This window comes from Lutjanus erythropterus, chromosome 10 (assembly GCF_056507025.1).
Source record: "Lutjanus erythropterus isolate fLutEry1 chromosome 10, fLutEry1.hap2, whole genome shotgun sequence".
Taxonomy (NCBI): domain Eukaryota; kingdom Metazoa; phylum Chordata; class Actinopteri; order Lutjaniformes; family Lutjanidae; genus Lutjanus; species Lutjanus erythropterus.
In genome coordinates, this window is record NC_139326.1 from 8,704,617 (window position 1) to 8,731,134 (window position 26,518).

The following is a 26,518-nucleotide window of genomic DNA, read 5'->3' on the forward strand; positions in this document are numbered from 1 at the left end:
CACTGCATGGAAAATAGTTTTGAACCATTTTACGAGTCATTTCACTACAATACACAGGTCTTATGATGTGAGTATTTTTGTTATATCCACAGCAATGTCAACAAACTGTTTTGCACTTCGAAATACACGTCAAAATCATTTGAAGCTGTCATGCATTTTCATCAGTAAATTCAGTTAAAAAGGGTTAATCTAAAGGACTGGTGTGTAGGATTTAGTGGCATCTGGAGGTGAGTTTGCAGATTGCAAATATGTCTTTTCACCCTCCCCTTCCTAGCAGGTAGGAAAACCCATGAAACTACTGTAGGCTACTGTAGAAACATGGTGGTGCAACATGGTGGACTCCGTGGAAGAGGACCTGTGCTCTCTGTATATATAAAAACCTCATTCTGAAATACCAAAAACACAACGCTTCTTATTTTCAGGTGATTATAGACTAATGAAAACATATTTATGAATATTTACTCAATTTCTGCCATATTCTGCCAATGGACACCCCTAAATCTTACACTTAACCTTTAAGTCAATATGCAAACAGACAACACTGAAGTTAATATATTTTACAATATCATCTGAATGTTTTTTGTCATTTTCTGGATCTTGGAAAAGTCAAGAACATTTCAGTGATCAGAAAATTCACCTTTCAAGGAAATGCAAGAACATGTATCAATTCAGGTGCCATATTAAGCCCTAATATCACTTGTAATAACAATTATTTCACTGAGTAGATATTTTATTACACTACTCATATTTCATGTTAATTCCAGAAAAAGAAATGGCTATAATACAGCATATACAAGAGCAGCAGTTCTAATGTTTTTTCCTCAGCCAAGGACGACTAACGAGAGAACTAAAGGATAATAAAGAAAATACTCATGTTTGCCCCTTGGAGTAATCTAATGTAGATATTTTTTTTTTTTTTTACATTTCTGCATCCATAAAGTAAAACGTGGATTCTGATTATTTTAAATAAAATACAACAAAATATGTATAAAATATAGAGAATATAAAATAGGCATAATAAAAAACATAAGAAGAACAATAATAGGCCTAGCCCCAGACTTGAATATGATAGGCTTATAAAACTGAAAGAAATAAATGACTGGTTGCTCTTTATACTCAACCGGAGATGAACAATGTGTTGGGTGTTTTTGCAAAATGGGGAAAAACTGGATAAACAGGAAGGCAATCTAGGCACTCCAAAAATAAGTGGCAACAATGAAGATGGAAATATTAAAAAGCCTTTATCGTAGTGGCTAAATCGTTTAAAATGCCAACATGTTATAACCACTGTAGGGCTTTGAGCAAACAAACACACCTAACCACACCGATATAGTAACACCAGCCAATGGGAGGCAATAACAGTCTGGGTCATGTGATTGATCAGACTCATAAAATTGTTTTTGTGGAAAGGAAATAGTTTAGACTAAAAGTCTAATCATAAAATAAATACCTGAAACCTTAATTAAAGGATAAATCTATAATATATTTATTGTAATAAATCTTCAAACAATAGAGATCAAGGAAACGTGTTAAGCTGAAATACTTGCAGCTTTGACAACAGAGCTAGAGCCAGCATTTCTATTCTGTGCCGCATTTACTGTTTTTGTTTACCTGTTTTTAGTTCAAATTAATGCCAGATGAGTTAGTGTCATAAGAAATGATAAATCATCTTTTAGAGGGAGTAGATTTTCATAATAGTTAAAGTGAACAATATGTTAATGGAGTCTGGCAGGCAGTAAGATAGGCAGTGACTGAACTCAAGCTACAGAGTACAGAACGAACCTCAAAACTTTTCCCGGACCTTCTGGAAGAATGCCACAGCCCCCCAGAGGTCCCCAGACCTGTATTTGACAACCACAGTACAAGAGAACACGTCTAACAGATACCAAGGGCAAATGCAAATGTTGGGATTCACTTTGGGTTCTGTGTGTATTTGGAAAGAGATAGATAGATTAAACGGGCTGGATAGAATACAATAAAAGCAAATATTTTAAGAGAAAAACAAAGAAAAATGGCTGATCTCCCCGTAATGTCTATCTCTCTCCCTATACTGTTCATCTAAGTTCGTGAGAGTTCGCTGGCATCGCTCCACTTGGAGACAAACAATCCTTCCTCGCGGCAGCCCCAACCATTTGGCTCTACTATTTTGGAGCTATTCCACTTCCCACAAGGGCAAAGTAGTTTGTGAAGCAAAAGTTTAACTACTTCACCCACTCAATACTCAGGGGGCTCACATGGACTATCAGGCGAAAATATATGCACACACTTGCGTTGGTCAGGAGTGTGTGGCAATCTGTGTAATGAGGCTGCTTGAGATTACTCAGCTAGCCACCATTACATTGCATTACCACAGCATGTCAGCAGAGATTTGGAGGCAGACAGACTAAGTGGAACTCGAAGGTGAGGTGCTGTAACCAGAGGCACTCAAACTGAAGTGACTGATAAGTGTTTTACAGCATTTACTGTGTGACTTAGCACCAAAAAGTGGTCAAATAGGGATGAAGCAAAAGGATAGTTGATACTGCAGCTATGGCACTGATGATAATTTCTTGGAAATTTAATCAATAAAGTCAAAAGTAGAGCAACTAGCACACCTTGAGCAAAAAAATAAAAATTCCTCAGTCAAACAGCAGGTATACTGAGATAGAATTGGAAATAAGTACCAGCAGAGAAGCTATGGTGCAAACACGGGCAATTTAAAAAGCAGCAAATATTTGTCATTTATGCATCAGAACTCATTCTAACACCTTCTCTAATTTACCTTTTGCTGGATGCTGAAAATCTGTTTATCTCAAAAAAGTGAATTTTACATCTATCACAGCAAACAGATTTGTTTACGGGGCTGTTTTTGCCAGAAGAAGATGGCAAGAAGATTTATCTTTGTTCAATAATCAACAGACTTATTATTGGACTAAAGTGTGTTATGTTTGCTTTTAACTAAAGCTACTTCAAGGAGCTTTTCACTGGTTATGAAACAGTCTCAGTTTTATACTGATGCCTCTATATGACTTACAGAAGTTTACAAGGCCATCTGTGAGAGGACTGACTATTCCTTTTCTTAAAAAAATACTTTTTTATGTATTGATATGTTTCATCCATGCACATACATTGTTTACCATGCTGCAAAAGTATTATGACATATATTTTTTAAGGGGAAAAAAAACAAACCAAAACATCAAATCAATTATTAATTAATTATTCTTACTGCAAGTCACCAGCAGTCGGATTTTTTTTAATTAAGACAAAACAAACCTGTAGTGCTTTTTATCTATCCAGACTGTTTTGGTGTGTGTTGCCTAGTTTTGGAAATATCAGCCAAAGAGATGTCTGCCTTCTCTCCAGTATAATGGAACTAGGTGGCACTAGTCCTGTGGCACTCAAAGCAACAAAAAAAAAAAAAAAAAAAAAACATCTGAAAAACTCAACACTAGTGTCTCTTCCCAGAAATCATGATCATCATGTTCAAAATAATCCACAGTTGTGAGCAGTTTCATGTGGGAATTACTTTTTTTCTGCAGTATAATGTACTGAAATCTTCTCCTAAACAAAGAAAGTGGTTCCTACATGAAACTGCTCACAACATCTGGGAACTATCTCGAGTTTATATCGAGTTTTTGGAAAGAGATGCTGGTTTTGAATTTTTCAAAACTATTTTTTGGCACTTTGAGCACCACAAGCCGAGTGTCAATTAGTTCCGTTATACTGGAGAGAAGGCAGCACCTCTATTAATGGAATGCAAAAATCTAAAAGCACTATAAATTATATTCATAAAAGAAAATTGATTTAATTATTTTATAAATGTTACTTTAACCGCTGCAAGAAAGAGCCGAACAGGAGATCACAGTCTGTATTGGCCCACTGTGGTTTGTGATTGATTTTAAAGAATAAAAATGTTTGGAATGATGACGATATGATTACGCTTTTATTATTCACACATAACCCAGGTATATTAGCACTGTGGAGGTTTTCTGAAATGTCTAAAACAGATATCAGAGTTGCAATTTGCAATGATTGCCCAGTGTCTGTCATGCAAGGAGGAGCCAAACCACATTTCTTCAACACCCCTCTTAAAAAGCGTCATCACGATCATTATGACTAATTTGTGAGGAACAAAGAGAGAAAAACTGTCAGCAGGAGTTCTAATGTTACCCCATAAATTAGTGCATTTTGAAAAATATTGTATTTTATGTCTGCATCTGTCAGTCAGCCGTTACCATAACGGGTATGATAATATTCTAATTCCATGACAGGACAGACTTGATGTTCTCTGTAATTAGGTATATGTAATGGTATCTGCGTCAAAATGAGTCAGAAAATATCGTCATATCAGATATTGGCAAAAGTTCAATAATGTGCATCAAGTACATGGACAATACTGCAGCTATAATGCTGGATTTGGGAGTAAATGTGAATGCTGTTGCTATATATTCAAAGCTGTCAAGTGCACTCTGTCAATCCCTCATTATCATTCTCCATTCCTCTTGGACTTAAATAATGAGAAGATTGTTTTCCTCTCCCGTCTAATCATCTAATTTCGGCCTTTATAGTGTTTCCTTCCTCGGGCAGAAGCTCTCTCCAGCTCAGCTTCTGTCATAACTAAGCTGATTGGACCAAATCAAAACTGAAATCAAATTAAGGCCCATTGTCAATTCGCGTGGCTCCGTCACTGACATGAAAGAAGGACCACACAGAGGAGATAAAAAGGAAATTCAAAGTCGCTGTTTGACATGAAAGAAAATAACGGAGCTGGGATGCGTGATGGGATTTCTTACTCAAAATAACCATAAGAATCCTCACCTACATGATTATATGCAAGTAATATAGATATTCTCATGTGCTTTATGGAATAAGTATACAGCCATTTTAAATGTACTTAACAGCAGAATAGGTCTAAATGCACACTTTTAATGCACATTATGACCATTCAGGAAGAACCATGACGAACTACAGGCTGTAAGAGAAGATAGTCGCAGAAAATAATATTTTAATGGAGGAGTGTCCTCCATTACATTTGCATGTTATAGGAGCAGCAGAGAGCTACCTGGTCCATAAAAGATCTTATGCTGCGTTCCAGACAACTCAGAACTACAAAAATTTCTGAATCCCTCGTTGAAAAGGGAACTGGCTAACGTACAAGTCACTGTAACTCTGCCTGGAAAAAAAATTTAAGCACTGGCTCGCTTTTAATAAGATTTTATGGAGAATCCGACCCAGCAGGCATTAAGAACTATAGAAACTAGAAATAGTCGATCAGAGGCATCAGTATTAAATTGAGAGTATTTCATAACCAGTTAAAAACTCCTTGTAATAGCTTTAATGTCTGTTGAGCTGCTTCATCCTATAATACCCTCAAGTGTAATGCCAAAACTTTACTTTTTGCATTGTGGCTACAAGTGTGTGACTGTTTTCTCCCACAACATTATGACAATTCTAGCTTTCATTTTTTTTTTTTAAATAAAATCTTCTTTTTTAAATTACGGCACGCAGAGGCAGTGAGGCAGGGGGGGTTATGATATGCATCTCTTTGAATGGACTCAGCTGAACATACAGAGTTTTGGTCCAGCAGATGTCTCGGGGTGATTGGACAGCAGTTAGGCAGCCGTCAGAAGACACTGGGTGATAATTTAGCCCTGCCCCGCAGTGACATGATAATAATGCACTCATATCCTGCTGTGATTCTCCTGATCGGCTGACAGTCAAGCACAAAAAAGGCTGAATTCATTAGTAATGGGACGGCGCGCTTGAAAACCTGCTCGACATACAAAAAAGGGCCCTCTGGTTAAATATTCACAGCAAACAAATGTAATAAATTCACAATTTGAACTGTTGTGGGGGAAAAAATTGTACGAATGGGAGTTCGCACTTCATTTCATGGCCCGACCCTCACCTCTAACATCATAATAAATATTCCATACCAGTAAATAATAGATGAGTCAATAACACTGTATCAGTTTCTACCTTGCCCTCATTACTCATTACACACTCACATACTCAAATGTGCTGTATCCCAGCCATACCCCTAAGCAATTAGTTGCTCTAAAATATCAGGGGGCTAGTTATTCAGGCATGTATTTCATATTTTTATTGGTTTATTCGGAGGCCTGCATGCAGACCAAGCTACAGCAAACACAGCCTCAGCAAATCCCCGAGCTCCTCTGCAGTCAGCAAAGTAATTGGGGAGGGAGTCCCAGAGGGTCCTCACACACTGCTGAACCCTTTGCTACCGACAAGTTGAAATGGCAATGGAGGTAGATAGGAGTCAGTGTTAGTGAGTGTGTGTGTGTGTGTGTGTGTCTGTGTGTGTGTGTGTGTGTGTGTGTGTGTGGAGGATATAAGTACAGGAGGTGGCTTGAATACGTTGTGTGAATAGACCCGCAGTCTTTAGAGACTCGCTGGTTGGCCGGGAAACCATCTGGTTCCCCCAACCCCCCAGCTGCATCGCCCATGGTTGCCCATTTCTATGGGGATGTAAAATTCTGCTCATGGGTGGGTGGGGGCGTTGGTGGTGGGGGGGTGCGGGTACGGATGCCAATTTAAGCCCCCACACTGCTCAAAATTAGTTAATTGACTCTATCTCTCACACAGAGAGAAATTTCCTTTGTAAGTAATTCTACCATTCATCACAATCCAACTATTTTATTCAAAAGCTTTGCCAACTATCAGCTTGTGAAACTAGCAGAAACAGTTAAATGTGGGATAAAGAAAAAGGCCCCATATGTGAATCCATAACATTAATACATAAAATGGGTTTAAAGGAGAAGTCTGAAATATATTTACTGTAATTTATCCTAACATTACACCATCAGAGATCAAGGAAACATGCTCAATTGAAATACTTGCGTATGTGACAACAATGCTTCTTGCACAAATGCTGCAGCCACAGTGTCCTCCTTTGAAACTTATATTCCAGGCAGGAATAACTGTTTTAGTTTGCCCATTTCACTTAAATTAAAGTTCAAATTCAGGATTCAGCAGTGATGTTTTCGTTTTCACTTTCCTGGTCGGTCGAAGATGTTCAGAAATATCCTTGCATGAAGTCCATTTTTACTTGCTCCTGTACAAATTGATTTATTTTTGGGCAGTTCAACAAATAACAAATACTAAATTAATTATAATGTTTAATCTAGGGCTACAATGTCTGTGAAATGTCAGAAAATAGTGAATAATGCCCATGCCAGTTTTTTAAAGTCCAAGGGGATGTCTTTAAATGTCTCATTCTGTCAATCTAAAACCCAAATATATTATGTTTTATGAGATAACAAACAAAGAAAAGAGGGAAATACAAGCATTTTCTGCCCTTTTGCACAAACATTACTTTATGATTAATTAGGAGGTGGGTGACAACACCACACTTCAACCACAGATTGAATATTAAATGTGATTTCAACTTATTTAATGTACCATCTATGGCTCCAACTCACTATTTCGATTGCAGCACTCATTTTTGGATGTGCAATTATTGTTCCTTTAACTAATTTCAGAATTTGAGGCCAATTTTTCAATCATATGATTTTTCTGCAATTGCAACGTCACTGATAAGATTAAGATGATAAAATTGACTTTGTTTAGACAAAAATTCATTGACTTTCGAAATCAATGTAGCTCACATATTCATGGGATATTCTTATCCGATTCCCAGTTATTGTTAGCAGCTCTCTGCCTGTCTGCCATGAGGGAGAAGATGTCAGTGTGTGTTATCAGGACAGACTGAGAGCATAATGAGATCTGCTCATATTTCACCCATTTTTGAGAATTGGGAGAAAGCATGTCCTGCCAAAAAAAGAATTTATATATATGCAATATGTAATTTAGCATTTATTTTTGGTCTGCTTTATTCTTCATATTTCTAAACTTGCCCTGCGCCAGAAAACACGTCCCAGATGAGAATTCACAACTTCTATACACACACACATACATATATATATATATATATATATATATATATATATATATATATATATATATATATATAAAAGCTGGACATGCTCCGGTATCTAACATCATTTATATTCATTAAATATTCATTCACAAAAATTTAAAAAATGAAATGAAATGAAAAAAAAAACAAAAAACATAGTACACCTAATGTGTGTTATAAATTATATTATATGTTGTTAATCACAAAACAAACTACATTATCAGCAGAAAGTGCAAATGGGCGACATTATAAAGGTATTTATTTCTGGAATGAAAATATATCAAGAGTTTGATCTGGTAAAATATGTTTTCCCAGCATAATTCACACCTCCTCAAAAAAATTATCAAGAACAAGTGATTTACAATTATCAAATAATTATATGAAGCCAGATATACTGTATAAACACACAAACAAGTCTTTAATTCACAATGATCAAGCATGTCAAGTTTGTACACCGACTCTGTGCACTGATACAAAATGATCATATCCTGAGCTGATGATAAAACGAAGGTGGGTTGCACTGCTGACATTTAGCTGAAAGAGAAAAATAAAGACAAATTGTTGTTTTATCTGTTAATTGTATTCATTCGTATTTTTTGTTTTACATAATTATATTTTCATTTTGACTTACTGAAACAGCATTTGACTGAAGATGTCCCTCTGTACGTTCAAAGTCTATGAGAGAATCAGCTTGTTAATCCCAATTTCAACTCTTTGTAATAAAAAACTAAATGTGCAAACAAATGCTGTAGATGAACCCCCTCACCTTTCTCTATAACAGCCTCAAACTGAGAAGCACTCCCTGACGTATTCCTTTCTATCTTTAGATGCTTGACTGAAAAATAAAAAACACACAACCAAACATTTATAAATGGAAGTATATGTAAATGTATAGTCAAATGTTTGTGCAAGAAAATATGTCTAATGCCGGGGAACATGTTTATATTTACAATGATTATGTTAAATGCGTTAAAGGTGGTAAAATTACATATGGTAAAATACAAATTACATTTTATGCAATGTTTGCAATCCATGTATTGAGGGAAATGATGCAATCTGTGTTTACAGGATGTCATGGGGACTTCAACTCAGATAATTCAGGCAATGACTCTTTGTTTGATTTCTCAGTTTCTTTGACAGTAACAGTGTGTATGACACAATCACAGCTGACATACCATTGTAGCTGTCCACTGTCACAGCAGAAAGTTTTGTGGGTTCAGCAAAGTGAATGATAAACTCTTGAGGAAACATTCCGGTGGACATCCAAAACGTTTTAGTGTTTCTGGGTGAAAAGGACAAACAAGCAACAACCAAATCTTAACACTGGGCCAGTGGGTTTTAAGTTCTGTAGCACTGAATCAAGAGAAAAAAAACATCAAGACATCAACTTTGGCTCAGTGGTGGAATATAACTAACTTCATCTACTAAAGTACTGTACTTAAATATACTTTGCTTACTTAACTTGAGTATTTCCATTCCATGCTCATTTATACTTCTACTCCACTATATCTTGGAAGAAGAGAGCATTTTAAAACTGTAGTATTAGTAATTTTCAGTGATGGAGGAAACATTAAGATCCTTTACTTAAAGATGCTACAAGGAGTTTTTAAGTGGTTAAGAAATCATTTCAGCTTAATTCTGATGCCACAAAATGACCTATAGCACACAGAATGAAAGAGTGAATGTTTACATTTTCCTTAGCAAAGTTATGATAACCAGTTTAAGAGAAGCAGGAGGCTATTTTCATTTAGATAATTTTGATTTTTAACGTTATTGTCTGTGGTTGTGGCAGTGGAAACACTACCCCTTGTGTCCACAGGGGCCTCCAAAATCAACATAAAATGAAAGTTCCTTGCAGCAGCTCTATGTAAAAGTAGCAGTACCACTGAAAATACGCCACACAAATAAAAGTCCTGCATTCAAAACCTAAGAGTACGTAAGTATTGTAACCAAACTTTACTGAAAGTATCAAACGTAAACGTAGTTATTGTGCAGTAAAATGTTCCCTGACAGTGTTTTAATATATACGATGTATATATGGATCTGAAAAAGTCAACTTTTCATGAGCTAGGAAAAAAAAACAGCCTTGTTTTACATTTTATCCAAGACAGTTTTAACTGCTAATCGTTATTTATCTTTATAAATAGGAGGAACAGGAAGGGTATGACAAATTGTGCTCTGAAAAGTAACTAGTTTCTAGAAACTACACAGTAAAGCTGTCAGACAAATGTTGTTAAGTAAAAGTACAATATTTGCCTCTGATACTTAGTGGAATAGAAGTTACATGGAAATTATCCAGTAGCTAAAGTACAAGTATCTTTCATTTGCACTCAATTTTAGTAACGCTGGTTGAGTAAATGTACGTAGTTATATTCAAATACTTGTACTTTAACTTAGCGTTAAGCAAAGTACCTGCATAACGCTACTTATATACACCACGACTTTCACTGTAGCGACTTAAGATTGACAAAACACTTCAGAAACAACTAGGCTAAAGCTAGCTAAACTGGTTGCACTAACCCGTCGGTGATGTTTTCTGGTGGATGATTCTCATCGCAGGATGAAGCCACGACAACTTTTGCACCCAAAGAACTCAGGGAAGAATCAAACATCTTCACAGACTCATACAATAAAGATTCGGATCTCTTGTTGAAGAAAACAGCCGCAGGTTTCGTAAATAATACACAACAATCTGTTTTAGCCTAGGAGAAGTCAACTAGCTACCGTCGTTGCCAAGCCAACCACTTCGTCGCACGATATATACGTCATCATCACTGCAGACGTCATCGGTTCCGACGCACGTTGCGCGTTAGTTGTTAGCAATTAGCAGTTAGCAGTGATATAAACACATCTTCTTCACATGGCGAATGGATGTCAAGACGTGCTGTTTACACGCGGAGCTGGACAGGTGAGTTAAGATGCACCACTGAGCAGAAGGTGGCAACATATGTGAACATTTGTAGGCTGGTATAGATGTGTTTGAGATGATGAGCTAGGAAGCTAACTAAGCTACAAACCAACGGTGAGTTTGGCTAAGTAGGGAAACAAAGAGAATAGAAACTGAAGAAATAAAACTAGATGTCAACAGTTTACTTGACGTCTTGTAGTAGTCCATATATTGTAAAACAAAGACTTGGACAAAAGGTTTTGTTGCGCTTTGACTTCCTGTAGCATCCTTTCCACAGTGCCTGGGACGTAAAGATAAACATAACAGAAATTAACAGCAAAAATTGAGCTATTTTTTGCATTAATTTGGAAAGGCGTGATAAAAAATAATCCTTTTCGTTTGCAGAGGCTGTAAATTTGCTCTCCTCTTTTTCAGAGTGATGATTCAGACATATGGGATGACACAGCATTGATAAAAGCTTATGACAAAGCAGTTGCATCGTTCAAGGTAAAAAAGGTGCTTTGCAGTGTGCATGTGAAAGGTTAATGTTTGTTTTCGCCACATATTGTATGTCTCTGCTCTTGCTTTGCACCAGACTGCCCTAAAAGGCGAAGAAGAGCCACAAGCCTCCAAGAAAAACCCACCAGGAAAAAAACGGAAGAACAACAAAAAGAACCAGAGCAGGAAAAGAACCAATGCACCACCAGATAAAGAGGTGTGGAACTGTAACTAAAAAACTATAGATAAATATAGAGAAAGTAGGCTAGGCTAGTAGGGTTGAGTAATTTTATTGACAGTTTGTTGGAGTCTGAATGACAGCACTAGAATCAACACTATAGGTGTCAGGAACCTTTAAACACATAAGACAGTTTATATTCTGTGTTTTGCAACACATTTAATTTTAATCCATACTTTTTGCTCTCCTGGAATTGATTTACTTCACCTCTGAGAGGTGTACTACGAAACGATATAAAAGGGTTAGTGATTTGTTGAGATCACGAGTTGCCCAGAGTTTTCAGTGGCTCTCCTTTAACCTCACTAGATCACCACAGTAACTTATGCTGTACACCTAGCCTGGATCTGAGGAGCTTATGTTCAGTTTTGAACTTAAATTGGTATAAAAAAGAGCCACCCTTTCTCAATTTCTTTTCCTGACAATATTTTCTATGAGCAATTTAATGAGGGAATACATTATAGATATAAACCTGTTGAGATGTACGTTGGTAATGTTACCGAACAAAGGCATGCACTGACAGTAGTGCAAACTGTGTGCATCATGTTGCCACAGGAACCTACATGCATTACGTTGATGATGCAGAAATTGCATACTTATGTTTTATGTTTGGTCCTGATTTGCTGCCAAGTCTGTTTTACACTTTACACTGGTATTGCAGCTAATAGAACACAAAACAGAAAATTGGTTAATCTATTGGCATTTATTGCAGGGAATATTCAATCCGTAAACTAAAGCAATTTCCATATATCCTGTCCCATTATGTGACAGAGTCAGACTTCTTGGAAATCATATCTAATTGTATCAAGTTTAATACACACATGTCATGTTAGAAATAAATGAGAGGCATTGAAATTGCAGTGAGTGGTAAAATAATTATATTAATGTACAAATTACACATAGAAATACATGATTAGAAATTGTTCGCCAGTATTTCTCTCTCACCCTTAACTGTAGCCACAGTCTTGCTTTTTGCATTAATATGTTTAAATATTCTTCCTAGCTCTCCATTATAACAGCCTGTTATAAGTAGGCGGCACACGATCGGTCAATTATGTGCAGAAGAAGAGTCAAATGACACGTTAAATGGCCTCTTTAATGGGAGCGCAGAGTCTGATGAAGAAACCCTCCAGGAGACAACCACGACAGCATGGTTACACTTTGTCTTTAATCAGAATTTCTATTGTGTCACAGTGGCAGGTTGGGGACTCATGCAGTGCATACTGGTCAGAGGACGGTCAGCTCTATCCAGCCACCATCGCCTCCATAGACGAGAAGAAGGGCACTTGCATAGTTGTTTATACGGGTTATGGCAATGAGGAGGAGCAGAACCTAGAAGACTTGCTTTCAGAGATTTCTGAGGGTGATGAGGAAACAGATGCCAAGGTAAACTAAAAAAAACAATATATAATTTCTAATCATATAATTATCATGAAATACAGTATATTTAGTCTTTTATTATATTGGATTTATTTGTGCATTGGATCTTTTTAGTCCATTTTATTTGGTGTATTATATATGTACAGTATTTTATTTACCACAAGCCAAATGCAAAAGATATTATGTCATGTCCAAACAGTGATATTTAATAGCGTTACTGAAATTTCTTGCTTTAAAAAGTGTAAAAGGTTTTACTGACAGCCCTTCAGAATCAAATGAAGACAGGTTATTTCTAGACTTACATTATGAATATTGATTGAAAACCCTTTCACACTTGCACTCTTAATTTGTAGATGCCTCACCAACTGTTCACTGTGAATGAAGCTAGACTGATTTTTCATTTTTAAAAAAAATCATTCTGGCAAAAAGCCAACTCAAACTTGTTATTTCTGTAACCTTTAGTAAAGAAAGGCAGTATCACTCCCTGTGTTACAGCTCACATAAGGTTGCCTTCCACTCTGCAAAATATGCACACCCCCAATGAAAAATGAACAGCATGTGAATAAAAAGGGATTAAATGATAGCCATGTTACTTTTGCCATACATAAATTCTACATTGTTTAAATTTATTTTGCTACCTTAGATGGAATGTAATGGGAAATTACAGATGAGGTCAGTTGAGGCAAAGTGAGATGAATATAAATTATAGAGCTTGATCTTTATCAAATAATAACTTATTGAATGCAGTGATTGTAACAAATTGCTTCACAGAGTGTAATCAATCCAATGATTCATTTGGAATTAGTAAAGTTGTTGCATTATATATACATTTTGGCAATCGATACGTACATATTTTGTACCTTTTTATTGTTTGTTTCCAAAAACAAATTCAAAAATATTTCAGAAATCCCCTTAGGTGTACTCACCAAGGTATAAAAAAAAGACAAAGACAAGTCAAAGTTATGTCTCTGCATTTAAAGGTAAACGAGGCAGAGTCGTCAACAGAGGAGAGCGACAGGTCGACCACACCAAACCAACACAAACACCAGCCCCACAGTAAACCTCAGAAGTCCAAGGGCCACAGAGAGCCTCCTCCTATGTGGATTCCTGGTTTCCCCGGGTTTCCCCCAGGTCCACCACCACCCATGCATGCTTTCAGACAGGTAAGACGAAGGACTCATTCCCCTTCTCATTAGTTGGTGACAAAATTTATTTTTAATCATATAATTATTAAGATTAAAATGTTCAACCTGAGATGAAAACAGTTTCAGATCAAGTTAGCTCTGTGCTACAGCTTAGTTAAGGATATAATGAAATGTAATCAATAAAACTAGAATATATATATTTATCTCTGAGGTGTTGTATTGCATTGTAATAAATTGGACTGTTGTGTATGATAATAGGTTTCATCTCTATATAAAGATGTATATTTTATAATATCTTAAAGGGTAATTTTGCTGTTTTTCAGCCGGAGCCCTATTTTCCCATATTTTTGTGTTTGAGTGACAAATGGGGAAAACAATTTTTTAAATTCCCACTGCACACGTTTAAAGTCAGTCAGCTAAAAGTGCTTATTTTGCCTCTGAAAGGCTCAGACTGTTATTATACCTGTTAAATATTATTATGTTATATTATTTATGAAAATAGTAAGTAACCAGATTCCATTTACAAAACAGTAATTTTACCTCTCTGGCCTACTGCTGCCTTGTTCAGATGGTTTGTTTGTGTTACTGTGCGACTTTTGGTCTTTTTGTTTTATGTTATTGTGTGACATATGGTGTTTTTAAAGGGTTAAAAATAAATCAAGGCAGCAGTAGACCAAGTAGTTAAAATTGCTCTTGTCAGTGGAGTTTTGTTGCTTTGAACAAAGCGATTCAGAAGCTGTTTCTGGTTAAACTAAAAGAACTTTAAACATAAGATCAATCTCACTGACAATAACAATCTGAGTCTGTCAGTGGCAAAAACAAGCACTTTTCATGCACATACTTTGATGGTGCACAGTGTCACTTCTGCCAGCTGCAGCATTCTCCCTCAATACTGGACCAGTTTTAAAAATTGTTGTCCAAATTACTCACTTAGACACACAAACACAGTAAAATAGGGTCCAGGTTGAAAAATACCAAGGTTACACTTTTACTCTTCCTTTCAGGTTGCTCTTAATATACATGAAAGCTGCTGAGATTACAGACACTGAATGACCTCAGACTGCCCTCCCTTTATTTTATGAAAAGTAGAGTTCACTAAAGAGGGTTGTTGGAGCCGTTAACATCGTTTTCAAGCAAAGTGATCTGATGTAATATCTGGTAACACTGAGGTCACAGTGTGTTGTTTTCACCGGTTTTTCTTTTTCCCTTGTGTCCTCTACCTAAGGGGGGAAGCAGACGATCAGGTGGTCATGGGCCTGTACCTCCTCCTTCCTGGCCTCCCATGATGCCTTTCGGTCCACCAGTGAGTTAGAATACATCTTTTCCACTAATTACAAGTGCAAATGCTAAACAGACACTGTTTTATTTACTCATTCATCTGGTAGCTTGAGAAGCAGCTGTCAATTTTGCATGTTACTGACAACAAATATTGCCAGGAAGGGTGAGCCGATTAGGAGTTTTGGAGCAGAGCACAGATCGCCAGGAGCAGTATTGGCTGTTACCAATCACTGGGTATATTTGAAGTCTTCTATTCAGGGTTTCTGCAGGTCCTTTAAAATTCTAAAATCCAATAATCTGAACAAACTCTCTTAGATACAATTTTGACAGGTCTTAAAAATTGTATTATTAGGTTAATGTCACATTTAGAAAGTTAGAGATGTGTGAGCTTTTAAATGTGTTTTTGGGATAAAAGTTGTGTTGATCACACTACAAAATAAATCTAACATTGAACCAATAAATGCCAATGCATGCTGTGCATGTACTTTTTTTCCAGTATGGATGTGAAATATGTCCTAAATCACAACCAAAATAGTCCTAAAAATGTCTTTAAAAGTCTAAATTTAACTTGTTGACACCTGCAGAAACCCTGCTATTTATTGTGTAGCATTATTATCTAACTATTCTCAACATTGTATATTAAGTATAAAGCAACTTAAAAAAAATGATCTTGGGAAATAGTTTGCAGTTTGCAGATATATATATATTTTTTGTGTGTGTAGAAAAGAAGGGATACTGTTATGATTTTAGCACCTTATTAAAATGCTGTAGTCAAAGAATAATGTATTTAGATGTAGGCTTATGTATTTGAACAAAGGAAAATAACAAAAAAAGAAAATTACCCATTTTAAACAACCTTAATGGTCATTCAAGTATAGTTTTCTGAGTTAATGAGTTGCACCTGCATGAAGTCTCTGTCCCTGTGTGTCAAACTCTGACACAAACAGCAGAGAACAGAAGTAGCATGACTGCAAATTACACCAAAACACAGTAGGGACTTTCAGCATAATTTTTTTTTCGGTATTACATGACTGTTTTGGTGCAAACATGTACCCACTTCATCATCTGATCGGCCTTCATAGAGACCATCATTTAAACTATTAAGAACGAATATCAGCTGATAGTGATCTGTGGCAGATTGCTTGGATATTATCAGCTTTCAGCATCTGCACTGTGATCACACCGTCGCTCTCTTTGCCTCAGATGATCCCTCCACCTCCACCCATGAGCCCTGACATGGTGGATGACGAGGCCTTGGGCAGCGTGCTCATCTCCTGGTACATGAGCGGATATCACACAGGATACTACTTGGTATGTGCACGAAAGATAACTGATGTATTCAGTGTGGCCGCAGGTTCTTAAAATGTCTAGACAATGTCTTAAATTCACTTGAGATGACCCAAATGTTCCAAAATTCAAATGTTACTTTTCATTATGTTGTTGGTAATTGTTATTTTTGGAGATGACGTGAAGTGTGATATTAATCTCTTAATTCACGTTCACACTGTATAGCACAGACATTTTTTTTCGCAAATGTTTTTGGACAGTGTTCTTGCAAAGGTTTTATTGCAAAATTGGCCTTAAATTGAACTAAATGGAGGCGTTAAAAAGTCTTGCATTTAACTTGCTGATACATGCAGACACCCTGTTATTATGGGCTGTTTTTTGCATTATGTAGTGGGTGTCTATGGTAATGTGGACACTGTTTTGCCTGTTCAGTTTAGTTTAAGTTACTCCATTTTTGCTGCTGTGCTTCTTAGCAAGAAGAGCTTTTTCATCAAATATCTCCAGCTTCATAATAGGTGGGAGTCCTTGATTTTTAAAAAAGGGGCTATATTAACATCATTTTCTTCTTCTTTTTTTTTTTCTTTTTTACAGGGGTTGAAACAAGGACGCAAAGAAGCTGCCAATTGGACAAAACTTCACCACAAATGAACTGAACAAGTCAAGATTTCATAGTTTCAGTTACCGAGGCCACCCCCTGGAGCAGCAGCCATCCCCCCTGTCGTGCCTCGTGTGTGTGTCTTTGTATGAAACAGAAAATGAAGTGCACATGCTGCGAACAGAACGTTCAAAGAGGAGACTTTTGTATTCTTTGTAAATAGATTAAATAAAGGCTATGAGAGCACAGTTCATAACTCACTCAGTATTTTGTTTTGATTGCACTGAGGGAAAGACTCACTGTTGTAAAATGAGACTTTATTGGATAGTAGGTGAGTGGATTTATCACAGTTTTTCAGTCAGTTTTCTCAGTTATTTTGCTAATTTGATAAAGAGGTAATTGTGTGCTGGAGGTTGGACGATATATATGTGACACATTTGATGACGTGTGGTTGTAATGCCAAGTATTGTCCAGCAGAAGTCAGACTAGTATAATGTATTCACATATAGGAAAATGTGGCATGAATACATAATATCTTGGAGTTTGAACCTGTACAGAATCAAAGCCATACGGAGAAATATTTTCCACTTTTAATTGTGTCTCTGCTCCACACTTGTGTCTCTTGGCATGCTAAGAATCTGATTGCCAGCCAGACTGGAGTCCTGCTTCAGTCCCCCTGGTGCTGTCCACACAGTTAATTCAGAGAATCGTTCCAGTATCTGCCTTGCATTCGAGCTCCATTTTCCCCGAGGTGTTCCTTCGAACACCACCCGTTATAGGATCGCATCCATCATAATGTTTTTCAACTCGCATCAGATGGGTGCGTATTTCATGGTAACAGTAGGCATGGCTTCAACTAGAGTCAGTATGACACATTGGACAGGTTGTGCAGATAAAGATGGATTCTTCAACAAAGTTACTGAGACATTAAGATCATTAAGAGACAGTTTGTCCTAACATCCTCTGCGCTTGACAGTCCCAAACAAACATGAGACTTAAATGCAGGCAAAAGGACCTTTTATAGGTCAGAGAGAGAACATCATGTTAATACCACTGAAATTGCACACATGTTTTAAAATTGCCTACAGTATGTTTAAACAGAATGAGAGCCTGAGGTCTATTATGTAAGGATTAATGTGTAATTAACAGGTCATTATGGTGAAAAAAATCCAAAAAGGGTGACACAGGCACCTAACATGAAGCAAAGGGGTCTTGAATCATCCTTAATTAAGCATATTTGACTGTTGGAGAGAAAGACAGTTGTCTTAAAAGTTGCTAAAACTATCAGGAAAACTCTGATCCAATATTTACATGAAATAATCTCAATTTTTTTTCATTTACACAAACTTCCTACACTTATTACACTCACTATTTGGGTTTATTGCACTGTTCCTCCGTTTTTCTGCAAAGTTATTGAATATAACAGTCATTAAGGACAAAATGATTGTCAAAGTAATGAAAAATTTGAAATAAAGCACCTGAGATATGGAAAAAAAAATACCTCTGGTGACGCCAGCCCTAATATTCATCCCTAGGAGTATATATATTTTTAATGATATTTTAGATTTGTTTCTAGTGAGATATTGAGTTATTTCAATTACTGCAATTTGTTCAGTGCTTAAAAGGGCACGCCTTTCTTACTCTTATGTCAGTACTTTCTTTCTTCTTTCTTACTGCTGCTGAAAGACTTTGGCGCCAAAGGATTGGTCATGGTTGGAGCCACGGTGTTGAGATCCAGTCCACACGGCCGGCAGACCAAACTGTGAAGCTCAGCTGTCAATCGTGACAGCCTGGTAACAATCTGGTAAGAAAAATGAATACTTGAAGAAACATCAGCTTAATAAAAACTAATCTAAAATAACAGAAACCATGTTAGAGATGTTGGTCCATCTGCTAACTTGGAGGGAGTGAGATTTCTGACCTATACTGCAGCCTGCCACCAGGGGGTGTGCTCTCATGTTGTGCAAAATAATTGGGCAAAATAAAGGGGGTGTTTCAGCCTTCACACAGCAGAGCAAAGTCCCCTCCACCAGTTTAATTCTGTTTAAAGAAGGAGCTAGACCTGTCACATACTTTTGTTTCTCATCACAGTGTATGCAACACTTCAATAATTGCCTCCTCCCCTTTATGAGATTTGAGCCAAACTGTGTATATATGTGCAGGAGAAAGCGCAGCATTGCGGCTGTAGTTTAATGATTTTTTTCCCTTAAAATTGATCCTGGAATGTTTGAGGTTTAATAATGTAAGAACAGTGGAGGGAGCAGGGCAGAGGTTGCAAATACTGCATGCAAGTGTATATTTAGAATATACAAAAACACATGTAATTACAGTGGGAACAGCCACAATCATTCTGCTCAGCCTGTAGCTCTTTCATTCCAAGAAAGAGAAGCCAAACAGATTTCCCATATTTCCTCCACTGGTGATTTGCTGCCTGTTTACACCCACTCCTCTGCTTCTGAACTGGTGGGCACTTGATCATGTACCGTCTGTGTGTGTGTCTACGTGTGAGAGAGAAGCGGAATAGGATTGTGTGCAGCGATGTAACAGCATGATTGTCTCCTGTTTTTTACACCATGTGATCTTCCTCCAGCTGCTCCACGGCCGTTGCTCTCTGAGTGAAGAGCGGCCTCTTTGTTTGTGTGCCGACTGTGGTCGGCATTTTATAGCCCACTGTGACTGTGTCAGCGTTGACTGCTGTATTTGATTCTCACTGTAGCAGCTGCTTTTGTTTTCGCCTGTTTGTGTGCACTGTGAATTTGTGTGGGCAAAAAGAGAGAAAACAGGAGAGAAAAGAGTGACAGCAGCAGGGGAAAATGTAGTTTGTGGGATTTACAAATAGAATATGCACTATAAACGAGGGGTGATAAACCAGACCTATCTTTCCCCCACAGATGGGTTTAAAATCTGCCACGGCAAAGCCTGCACATAAGCCCATTGCTTTCCTGACTCTGCAGCAAACTGAGCTGCCCAAAGGGCTCGGCGGAGCCCGGCGAGGAGTTAAAAGGGGGTCAGACGTAGCTTGGGAAAGCACTGTTCCCCTCTGTGACTGTCTACCCCCTACTGACCAGAGCGGCATGAGGCATGTAAACATAATCTGCATTTCACATACTCCCTTCTAGGAAACACACAGACATCCAAGTGAGATCACATTGCTGCATGAGTTACAGCGCCTTCAGCTATTTACCCAAGCTCCCGACATCAACAAACATCCTGCGCTTAAATAAGAGACTTGAGGGGAGATTAGAGAGACAGGGGCTGCACAGAACCCCTTCCCCTTTTCCATATAGAGACTAAGCACCTCACTGGAAAGCTGCAGTCATTATAGCATATTTAAGGTTGTGGTGCAAACACTATTAACCCCAACGGAGGTGAGTAAAAGTATTTTGAGGCAGGAAAAGATAAATTTGGACCATTAAGTGTAATTGGTGAGAGTTTGGTCTGTGCTAAATCACTGAATTAAAATGTATGCAAGACTTTGTTTCACTTTTAGAAAGTTCTTTGTGCAGAACTGAGGTTCTAACCAGAGCTGTTTGCTGCAGAGGAACCCCTTTTTTAAATGGGAAAGGGTTTGTCAAGAGTTCTCTGTAAGATTTGGGTCCCACTTTTGGGATAAATAGTTTCACAAGGATTGTTGAAAGCATGTGCTCTGTCTGTCATGCTAATGATTCCACTGGTCCTACACTTTTAAAAATAGGAGAACCCATAAGAGAACCCTTTTTGGTTTCACCTAGAACCCCCAGAAGGGTATTATCTAGAACCTACCCCCAGGTTCTACCAAAAACCCTTTTCTATTTCAAGGAATTTATCTAGAACACCCATGGGGGTATTTTGAAAATATCATTGAAGTGAAAAGTTAATAATTTAATGTTTTCAATAGCAAACATTTAATTTTCAAGCACCCAAATTATGACAAATCAGGGTTTCTAAAATTCAAAGATTCAACTTTATCTAAAGAAGAAAAGTAAATTATCTCAACAAAACGTTATAGGTCAGTAAAACCTTTAGTTTACTTAAAACCTTGAGAGTTTGAGTCTGATTCAAAACTCAAAAATCTAGTGAAGGCAGTTTAAATCATGAAATTTCTCAATTTTTCTTCTGTCCCCCACAGAGAGGGTTCTGGGTGGAGCCATTACACCATACAAGGATTTGTTTTTGTTTTTTTCTGGTACAGTCTTTCATAGAATTAGTGAAAGAGTTACAGGTGGAATCTTTCAGAATCCAAATGCAGAAACCTAAAAGGGTTCTCCTATGGGGACAAGTTTTATTCCTACAAGTGTAAGCACCAAACTCTTGAGTAATCTGGTTGAAACGTCGCATGGGAAATGCAGCACAATTTATATTTTTTCTTTTCCAAAGAACACAAACAAGTGTCTACAAATAGACAGAATGATTAAGCAGACAGAAAACAGATGCAGTAACAAGGCTGTTTATGATTCAGACAAAAATTAACAAAATGCGCTCACCATCGCAACATGATACCATGATTCCAGCTAAGTGGATTTTCAGAGTTAATTGCCTACCCAATGTTAATCAAAGCAGTTATGTTGTAAATAGTGGGAAAGTCAGAGTGAACAATGGCTCGCAATTACACAAACCCCGGTGAAGACTTTATCTTAATGCATTGATTTCCAGCCTTGCATCACTAAAAGCCTTTCAACTTATTTATGGCCTTCTGATTCTTCTCTCTTTTAATGGCTCACACTTTGTTTGGATAGTTTCAGGTGTTACAGCGGGTCACGGCTGGGGTTACAAAGCGTCTGAATGTGCAGAAAACGGATAAATAGAGCTTTGTTGAGCACTGGCTTTTCGCCACAGAATAATTCCTGTAATATCAACACTGAACTGGCCAACAAATCACTGAAAAGTGAAAGAGAAGAAAAAGGTCTGACACTGGAGCATTTCAGGCAGGATGTACAAAGTGTCAGCTGGCAGTGTGTCAGGACGCTGCTTTTTTAAAAATTATAAAAATGAACATCCAAACACGCGCCTACCGTGAGACGAGGGTCACGGAGCTGTATTCCATTACATTTACACATAATAATTAGATTAGAAATACATTTAGTAAAAATGGGTGGTGATGCTCGTGACCAGAGTGGTGCAAGTAAATGAAGTTTGGGTGTATATTTAAATGTGTATAATCACATCTATTCATTTAAACGTTCATTCACACGATACAAAGGAGAGAATATCTGGACAAAAACTAACTTATAATGATCATAAAACATTATATTAAGCAGGGGTGGAAGTAATTAACTACAAATACTCAAATTACTGTAATTAAGTAGTTTTTTTGGGGGTACTTGTACTTTTATGAATAGATTTTCAAGTCTGTACTTTTACTTGTACTTAAGTATGCACTGCAAAATGTAATCTACTTAGTTACTCTTAAAATCATACTAGAGTACTGAGTCCAATTTGAATTAATATCCAAAATTTTCATCTTCATTTTAGTAGCCAATCAGGTGATCTGATCACCGAAAACAATTACATACACATGAAAAACAAAATGAAATGCTGTGGCATGTTCAGGATGAATCATTAATTGATTAATTGCTGGTAACAATTTAACCAATTAAAAAATGAATTCATGGATATTTAATCAATAGACATGGCAGTAATTGCACCTCATTTGATGGAATAGGAAAATTTACGTTACTTTAAAAAAAAGTAGTTAGTAAAATAATCCTAGTATCACAATGTTAACATAATCCTCCCCCTCCCCAGATCCCAGGTTATATGTGAGGCCCAGTATCTGTATAAAATGTGTTGTCTTATGAGACTGTATAAGCAGCATCAGCTTGTGTCATGAGGCTGGGACTTCCCAGCAGACACCTCTGTCGCTCTCTGTGTGGATGTGACCTCTGGCTCAGTGAGACTGATCCTCACTGACTTTCTGACCCCTCAGACTTCCCCTCACAGCAGGTTCAGTAAAGTCCTGGTGCCGCCAGAGATTGCGCTTCACATTCCTGCTGGATCTTCATGCTCTGCTGCAGACGCTCATAAATAACATGTTGTACCATGAAGTCAAAGCCCGCAGTACCCTCCGCTTTAGGCTGCATTATTATTAGTATTAAGGAAATGGGAATTCTCAGAGGATAAAGAGAAGCAAAAAAATCATCATTACTGGAAAAAAACAGTACATTTAAATTACCCAGCTGGACCCACTGATGGATTTATTATTCAAAGAAAGTTATTATTCAAAGAAAGTTGGCCAATGTATTAAAGACCTAAAGATTTCCAACACTATCAAACATGCAAAATTAAACTCAACACAAAAAATCATTTGATGGAATAGGACAGTGCTAAAACTGGCTGTTTGAATGTCACCCAAGACAATAGCTTTTATTTGCTAAGTCCCTCCACAACAGAAACTTTTATTGAATTTAATCACAGTGGTTATTGTCCTTAGTGTGCTCTTATTTTGAAACTACTTAAAGGGAATTTTAATGACATCTTCAGAGGGTTAAATGGACTGCTTATTAAGGATAGGGCTGAAACTAGGTCTATTCATTACTGATAAATCTGTTGATTGTTTTCTTGATCAATCAATTAGTTGCTTGGTCTACAAAATGTCAGAAAATGGTGAAAAATGTTCTCAAATGTCTTGTTTTGTCCAAAACCCTAAAGATATCAGTTTACTGTCATAGAACATGAATTTTAATCTACAAACTAAATTATTTTTTTTATTTTTAGAGTTTAGATTATTATTTAAGATATAAAATTTAACAACTCACAGGATAAGAGCAAAGTCAAGGTATATTCACAGCATTGTCACTCTCTGCTAAACAGTCTCATCCTGCAGAAAAGTGAAATATCCAAAGAGCTAACAGAACAATGGTGAGTATCAGGGAGATAGATGATGAGATAGAGAGATAGAGATAGATAGATGTCAGTAATCTGACACGACCTTGTTGATTAATCTGTGAATCATTTTCTCGACTGACCAGTTGCTGAAAAATGTTGATCGAAGCTCACAATGATGTCCTAAAATGTCTTGTTTTGTCCAAAACCCCACAGATACTCAGTTTACTGTCACGGGTGACAAAAGAAACATGAAAGTATTCACATTTGGGAGGCTGAAATAATAGAATTTGGATTTTTTTTCTTTAAAAAAAATGACCCAAAATGATTAATCAATCATCAAAACAGGTGTCAGTTAATGTAACAGTTAACAACTAATGGGTCGCAGTTCTGATTGAGGTAAAAACACTGAATAAAAACTAATAATAATAGAAAATAGACAAATTTCGATTCATTCTAGTTTTTTACGCAGATTTTGTTGCTTGTATTTATGGCAGAAGGGAAAACATTGGCCCTCAGATGTCAAATGTAGTTGAATGACTCGGTGTTTTACTGAATGACTTGCACAAACAGGCCCGTGAGAGTCATCAGAGATGTTGCAACAGTAAATCTAAGCAGTCACCGACACTGATCGCCGGTAGAGGTCTCCGGATACAGGACAGGCCAAAGTTGGTCTCAGCCGCACCACATGGGGTGTCATCGTGTCACTGGCGGACGCACACGGGCCAGTGTTTGGAAAAGTGAAAAGTCAGCTGTGAAGGAAGGAAGAGAGAGTGAGTTTTTTTTTCCCTCCTGCTTTCTTCAGTCTCGGCAACCCACATCAGAAGAAACCAGGGTGGTTTATTCAGGAGGGGGTGTTTGCCTAAAGTCTCTCGGGACGTCTTCTTTCTCCGGTGGGGCCGTTTTGTGCCGCCTGGATCTGCGCTGGGCTGGGGTTTTTTTTTTTTTTTGGCACTTTTCGAAGCGGTTCCTCTCCTAATAACGCCGCGCACAGGACTATCTGTGAAGTTGCCAGAAAGCGGAGACGATGTTTTGCCGAAATCAAACAGCGAGAGCAACCGTTGCCCGCGGCTCTGCCCTTGAAATGGAGATACGACGAGGGAAGTTCAGAAAGAGCGTTTTCCTGGACACATCACAGGTAGAGTCTGATTGTCCGCCAGTTATCACCACCGTCTCTCCACACACTCTCACACAAACAAACACACACACACACACACACACATGCACACAGACGCGCTGTGGGGGATTCTCTGTTTACAGCTCTGACTGATCTCTCTCCCTCTGCAAACTAACTTATTTGGCACTCGTTTAATCTTGTTCTGAAGGCATTTTGAGTGTGTGCGCTTCGCTTTGTGCGGCATTTTAATTACGCTGCACCGGGGAGCTGTGCCGTGGCGTTCAGGTTCCCAAATTAAAGCTCTTAATTGCTGCATTTCCCAAACTACTTTGCATTTTACTCGAGCCTTAACAAAAACCAATAATATTCCTACAGAGACTCAACAGTGTGTGTGAGGTGCTCTGCAGTGGGCTGATGGGAACTTAAGCTTTGTGTTGTCTTCCAGCTCCCAGGATATTGTTTTAATATTCCTCCTTCATGGTGTAATATTGTATATTTCTGTTGCGATGCTGCACCCTCGGATGGTTATTACATGACATTTGTTTTTCATAATGGCTCATTTTTAATTTTATAAAATCCATTATCCTTTTGTAATTTTGTTCTCAAGAGATGTCTTCTTCACTTGATATTCACCTTGTACAAGTGTTCTCAAACAATTTCTTTGAATAACATTTAAAAACTGCTCCTCTGCAGTCGCTCTCTTGCTCATCCTTAAAGGGAGAGGTCACCTCAAAATTAAGAAATGCACTAGACAGTTTTGGTGTGAGTTAAGTTTTGGAGCTATTGGCCATAGAGATGTCTCCCTTCTCTTGAATACAATGGGACAAAGTGGCTCTGCTCAAATAGCCAAAATAAAAACTCAACAGCAATCCTGGGCACAGATCCCAGGGGGGATGAGGGGAACATGTCCTCTTCGACTTCTAAAACACATGAACTTGTCCCCCGACAAATTATTTTGAAATAAATTCTGTAATTGAAAATATAGACTCAATAGAAGCCAACACTTTTTGAAGGGTTTTGTTAATGTCCCTCTCACTTGTCCTGCTAAGTGGTCTGAACAGCATACGTCACTTTTGTCTGGTTAAAATCAGTGCTGTGACAGCGGCGGGTCAGTGTGTGAAGAGTACGTCAGTGGCAAACACTTCATCACAAGTTATTTAATGACGTTAATGTGCCTGTTGATCAAATCGAATCAGAAAAGAATCTCAGTGATGGTGTAGTAGTCTTTCCACTTGAAAGTCCACCAAGAGCAGAGTGTGTTTTAACATGAATAATTCACATTCACCGAGCTGACCGACTGTCTAATAATGAACATTGTGAGCAGCATAAAGTAAAATAGGAAGTGGGGCTAAAACCAACCACAGCGAGCACAAACTG

At 37.6% G+C, this 26,518-nt stretch overlaps 3 protein-coding genes across 3 annotated transcripts in view; 2 read left to right on the forward strand and 1 right to left on the reverse strand.

Annotated features, from left to right (window-relative positions):
• Positions 1–8,160: 8,160 nt before the first annotated feature.
• hspb11 (heat shock protein, alpha-crystallin-related, b11) lies at positions 8,161–10,677 on the reverse strand. The gene is made up of 5 exons (XM_084728133.1): positions 10,439–10,677; positions 9,094–9,200; positions 8,685–8,753; positions 8,550–8,593; positions 8,161–8,452 (listed from the first exon to the last, which is right to left on the reverse strand). Exons 1-5 carry the CDS (start codon positions 10,528–10,530, stop codon positions 8,360–8,362), a joined length of 405 nt encoding a protein of 134 aa, XP_084584259.1. The 5' UTR covers positions 10,531–10,677; the 3' UTR covers positions 8,161–8,359.
• smn1 (survival of motor neuron 1, telomeric) lies at positions 10,671–17,483 on the forward strand. Its single transcript, XM_084728131.1, has 8 exons — positions 10,671–10,826; positions 11,241–11,312; positions 11,401–11,520; positions 12,733–12,924; positions 13,899–14,081; positions 15,289–15,366; positions 16,545–16,652; positions 17,220–17,483. Exons 1-8 carry the CDS (start codon positions 10,779–10,781, stop codon positions 17,274–17,276), a joined length of 858 nt encoding a protein of 285 aa, XP_084584257.1. The 5' UTR covers positions 10,671–10,778; the 3' UTR covers positions 17,277–17,483.
• Positions 17,484–24,661: 7,178 nt separating this feature from the next.
• The window catches only part of rtkna (rhotekin a), a 103,307-nt gene continuing 101,450 nt past the window's right edge, over positions 24,662–26,518 (forward strand). The window contains exon 1 of the mRNA XM_084728134.1: positions 24,662–25,162. Coding sequence (XP_084584260.1) covers positions 25,052–25,162 — 111 coding nt within the window. The 5' untranslated portion in view covers positions 24,662–25,051. The remainder of the gene's footprint in view (positions 25,163–26,518) is intronic.

Bases quoted from the DNA above. Each gene is read 5' to 3' on its own strand.
- hspb11 (XM_084728133.1), bottom strand. From the start codon at position 10,530: ATGTTTGATTCTTCCCTGAGTTCTTTGGGTGCAAAAGTTGTCGTGGCT. The intron at 8,754-9,093 runs GTATGTCAGCTG...TTTATTTTTCAG, and splicing joins GACAGTGGACAGCTACAATG to TCAAGCATCTAAAGATAGAA. The intron at 8,453-8,549 runs GTAAGTCAAAAT...TTTCTCTTTCAG, and splicing joins TTCAGTCAAATGCTGTTTCA to CTAAATGTCAGCAGTGCAAC.
- smn1 (XM_084728131.1), top strand. From the start codon at position 10,779: ATGGCGAATGGATGTCAAGACGTGCTGTTTACACGCGGAGCTGGACAG. The intron at 11,313-11,400 runs GTAAAAAAGGTG...GCTTTGCACCAG, and splicing joins AAGCAGTTGCATCGTTCAAG to ACTGCCCTAAAAGGCGAAGA. The intron at 15,367-16,544 runs GTGAGTTAGAAT...TCTTTGCCTCAG, and splicing joins TGATGCCTTTCGGTCCACCA to ATGATCCCTCCACCTCCACC.